General features: G+C 41.9%; 1 protein-coding gene across 3 annotated transcripts in view; it reads left to right on the forward strand.

Annotated features, from left to right (window-relative positions):
• triqk (triple QxxK/R motif containing) overlaps window positions 1–4,710 on the forward strand; it is a 21,547-nt gene that overhangs the window by 10,166 nt on the left and 6,671 nt on the right. For all 3 annotated transcript variants that reach the window (XM_035681998.1, XM_035682000.1, XM_035681999.1), the window contains exon 3: window positions 2,386–2,471. In XM_035681998.1, the coding sequence (XP_035537891.1) occupies window positions 2,386–2,471 (86 nt within the window). The remainder of the gene's footprint in view (window positions 1–2,385; window positions 2,472–4,710) is intronic.

Raw genomic sequence — 4,710 nt, forward strand, 5'->3', positions numbered from 1 at the left:
GTGTGTGTGTGTGTGTGCACGCTCCAGGCGCATGCAAACCACAGGAGAAAAGCAACATGAGGCTTGAAATGCACCACTGTAATACAACAACAATACCTTACACAGCCTGATGTAATTCTCTGGCATTTCTCCTCCATATCAGCTATTCATACTCCTACTTGGAATTATTCCGATTTTGCGCCAATTAAGTATTGATTCTTACCAGATGGTTATGGGTGTATTGGGTTATGATGAATTTTTGCATATAAACGTAATTTCTCCATGTAGACTTGGAACAAGTTTAGCACCGTGAATGAGAAAAAAAAACAAACAAAACAGCACAGGTGTGTGTTTTGTAAGCAGTTTGTGGAAGATGTTGTATATGCTGGAAAACAATTCTGCCTTTGGAATTTAAACCCCAGCTTGTTTAAGTTCTGATATTGTTCTGTCCTTGGGCAGAAAAGCTGGCTTGAGGACACAGATAGCTATACAAAGCAAAACAGTGTCAAAACAGAAAGTGCAGCTTGTTTAGTTCTGGGCCTCATTAGTGTATACCTGTATCCGATTTTTTTCTTAACTGGGTTGCAGTTAATGGAGAGAAAATAGAAGAAGCTAATTGTGACTTACTTTTCCAAAGCACTTTTTCCATCATGTTAGTGATTAACTCGCCAGCTGCAGGAGTTTACCAACAAGCCCTGCGGCGACATGCAAGATAAGATAATTACCATAAGAATTTCTTTATGTACATTTTTCACAATATACCTTTCTGTATTATTTAGTTGGGTATAGGATTAATAGCATGTGATGTGTCTTCCCGTAGTCCTGTATCACAACCAGCCATTCGCGGTCTAAAAAAAATCCCTGCACAATTTTCTGTGAATGGCGAGCAACCTGAGGTGCCCTCCAATCAAATTTCCCCCTCTCCACTTTCTGACAAGTGGAGGAGACATCCAGTGGCCCTCCTAATGAATTCCCACTAGCTCACTGTCTGCTACTGGAAACATGCTCCCCATTTCTATTAGCCTTCCACTGAGTCAGAGGGAGGTAGAGGAGGAGCCTGGGACCAGGAAGGATGAAGAAAGAGAACTGAGAGTGTATGAGGTAGAGACGGAGGGGGGGTGGGGTTGAAAAAGTGAAAGCTATGCTAATGGTCATCTCCTCTCTCCTCCGTGGCTGTCCCCAGAATAGGAGAACCTCTGCTCCAAAAGAGACAGACTCAGTTGTATGCAGCTCTGTCTGTTTGTTTTCAGGATCACAACACACACACTTCCTTACCCCTCCTTCCTCCCTAGCTCATATTCAATCTAGTGGACGCTTTCTGTCCTCTCCTTCCTCCTCCTTTTGTTCGCTCTTACAATGTAAATTAGGCTTAATTAGCTGGGAGTAAAAACTCCAAGCGGCCTCCACATGTCACTTCACCGACCGACTGAGAAAACCTTGAAGCTGACCTGGGGGCTTGGTCACACACACACACACACACACACACACACACACAAACACACTTTACTCTACTGTATGAGGGATGTCCATTTATTCCCCAGCCAAGAATTTAAGCCACCTGACCTTCATGCCTAACCTTAGTTATCAACTTTAACCTAATCCTAATTCTAAATTTAACCCTGAACATTTTTTTTTATAAATAACATCTTTTAGGACCTGCTAATATGTCCACAATCCAAGCTTATAAATTGGTTCTCACAAAGATAGAAGTACTACTGCTACTACACACAGACACACACACACACACACTGTTCAGCAAGCTGTTGCCTTTCCACCCTATTGTTAGCAAAGTTCCTTTTCCTACAGTGTGTTGTTTCTAATTAGACCAAGACAGCCGTCTCTGCCTCATGTGAAGCACGTTCACACACACACACACACACACTCACATAAACACACATGCTTTGCCAGGTGGCCAGTTTGCCCACAAGACTCACCCTTGAGAGTTGAGCCCATGGGAAGTCAAAACAAGCACAGGTGACTCAGGCCAGAAAAGATTCTTTGTATTTTGGATACATGTTCAGATTGCATCGTGTTGGGTAAATTTAATTGTAGATATTTTGTCATTTTGTTAACCATGAGACATTACATTTTACAGTAGAAGTCAGCAGTCCCATGAGTTGCATTATTTTGCTTGTTTTTTCATTGCAATTGATTTTTTAAAATATGTTTATATTTTGGCATTTTGCTTTATTTTGGATAGAGTAGAGAAAGCCAGAAAAGCAAGATAGAGAGGGGGGGATGACAAGTTAATATGAGACCGCTATTGTAGTTGAGCTTTGGGCATGCAGCAGAACTTACAGGAATATTCGCTTCCTTGCTATTATTATTACTTATTATTTCTTGGCAAGACACAGTAACTTTTTCAGCCATTTCATTTGTTTGCCCCAATTGTTTCCTTTCTTTCAGGAAAGCAGGACTACAAAAAGACAAAGTCGGTCTTAAAAGCCACAAGACTGAAAGCTGAAGCGAAGAAGAATTCCTCTGGATTCAGGGTGAGACTGGCCTGGACTTCTCTAATGTATCTACGTCTTCCACTATTTCCACTTGCCTGTCTGTCTTGGCCCATCTGCATGTCTGTCTGTGTGCCAACCATCTTCTTTCCATTTGTCTGTTTGATAGTGTGTCTCACTAGATTACTTTTCATATCCCAGACTTTTAGCTCCCTCACAACTTACTCTAGGTCTTTAGGGAATGTAACAATATCCATCTACCTGAAGTGATGTGACGTGGCCCCCTGCCTGGCCTTTGAAGATCCTTACAAGTGTTGAAAACCATCTTGGGAAAAGGACGGGATGGGAGAGTCCTCCATAGAATAAAGTTTCCAATACTCAAAACGAAGAAGACATAACACAGCTTTTTAATAACGAATTCCCGGAAGGGTTGAAATTCAATGGTTTCCTTATTCTTCTAATGGCAGGGAGCAATGAAGAGGACAAGGTGAGACAGTGACAGAGAAGTGAAACATATAACAAGTAGAGAAGAATAAGGAAATAAGAAAGTGATGAGATAGACTTGGGTAATGTAAAGGGAGGTGAGGGTGTTGCTAGGATAGAAAAGTGCATCTCTCTCTGTTGCTTTGTCACACTGCAGCGATTAGGAGCTGTTGTGCAGGCAAAGATGGATGACTCCACGTTTATCACTCTGGCAAATATAGCACCGCTGTTTATGCTTTTCCTCAATCAGTTGGCTTACCAGTAAACAGTTTTACTATTTCAAGGTTTCTCCATATAGAATAAGCCCTTGCCAATGAAAAGGCTTGTGAATCTACCGTCATAGGTTTTTTAAAATCCTCTTTGAAATTGCAAATACCATCAGATGAAATCAGCTCCTCAGTGATTTTTCTTAGCTGTTAAAAATGTAAGAAAACATAATTCAGAAAACGTTCAATGTTTTCTTTTTTTGCATGTTTATTTTCCTTTTGTGATGTTAAAAATTGGTTATGTTTACAGTACATCAAAAGCCAAAAGGCTTCACTTCCTTATTAAGCTTCAGTTGGCACGTAGTACACAGAGTGAACAAATCACAGTGAGGATTAAACACTGGGTGAAATGGTCAGGTTTTAAAATATGCATCTCTTAGACACGCAAGGCCTCATTAAGCACGTCTTTAATCCAATTAGATTAGTCCATATCTTGAAATATTGATATTGCCTATGAATAATTCAGGTTTTTCACGCCCAAGATGGGGGGAATTTTCAGAGGTCGGATTAAAAATACCTCTGAGACGAGTATATTAAACTGACTTAGACCCTTTGGCCTCGAGTTCGATTGAAATTCAGCCCAAATGTAATGGATATTTGGTCACGCTTGCTTTTTCTATCGAGTCCTTTCAGCATTATATAAAGTTGTGATTTTTACACAGCTCTGTGATGACAGTAGAAAGCTCCCTATCTGTCTCTGAACCTTGGTTGACAGCAATGATTTGTCTGCAGTTTTTGTAGGCATGTTGCTCTGTGCAAAGTGTATTTCTTCTTTTCCTTCCTCTCTTTCTCCTTCTCCTCTCCCTCTTTCACCACGTCCCTGGTTGAGATGCCGGTCTCAGATGCAGCTGGCATCTCAGAAGGGCCAGCAGACATGCGGGCACAGAGAATCTGGCAGCTGCCAGGGCAGGCTGTCTTGGGGCTGTCCTAGTAGCAGGGCAGTCTGGGTAAGTTGGCAGAGAAAAGGATGGAGAGACTCAGAAAGAGAAAGTGAGAGAGGGAGAACTTCTGTTCCCACAAAAGTGATCAGTTGTCGAGCTGCACACAACGTTGACCTCAGAAGTGGCGGAAATCAGCCACTTGTTGTATCCGTGCGTGTCCTTACACACGTTGAGTCACGGTGTGTTTACAGAAATAGGTTGTTGCTGCCTAAATGCATGTGTGAACATATTTCCTGTCCAGCTGCTTCAAACTCTGGATGGCAAAGGGTCACGACAGCAGAGATGAAAAGACTGGCAGGATGTCGGCTGCAGTCTCTCCTCAGTTTGCCCAGAGAAGAAGTAGAAGAGGCTTCTTCGAAGTAGCTCCAGCACACTTGCTTGCAGCACAGGAAATAAGCCTGCTGCCTTTTCTAATTGGCACACTAGCCTTCTGTTCAGTTCTGCACTGTTCTCCCGGTCTTATTTAGCCGCCTAGCCTAGGAAGTTGGGAAAAAAATTGCTTATGGAATTGGCAGAGGATGGAGGCTACAGATAATGACTCTGGATATCTTCCAGCTGTCATTTATGAATGTATGTTTTTTTTTTTTTTTT

The sequence above is a fragment of the Morone saxatilis genome, unplaced genomic scaffold, assembly GCF_004916995.1.
Source record: "Morone saxatilis isolate NCDOM2014 unplaced genomic scaffold, NCSU_SB_2.0 Contig9, whole genome shotgun sequence".
Classification (NCBI taxonomy): Eukaryota; Metazoa; Chordata; class Actinopteri; family Moronidae; genus Morone; species Morone saxatilis.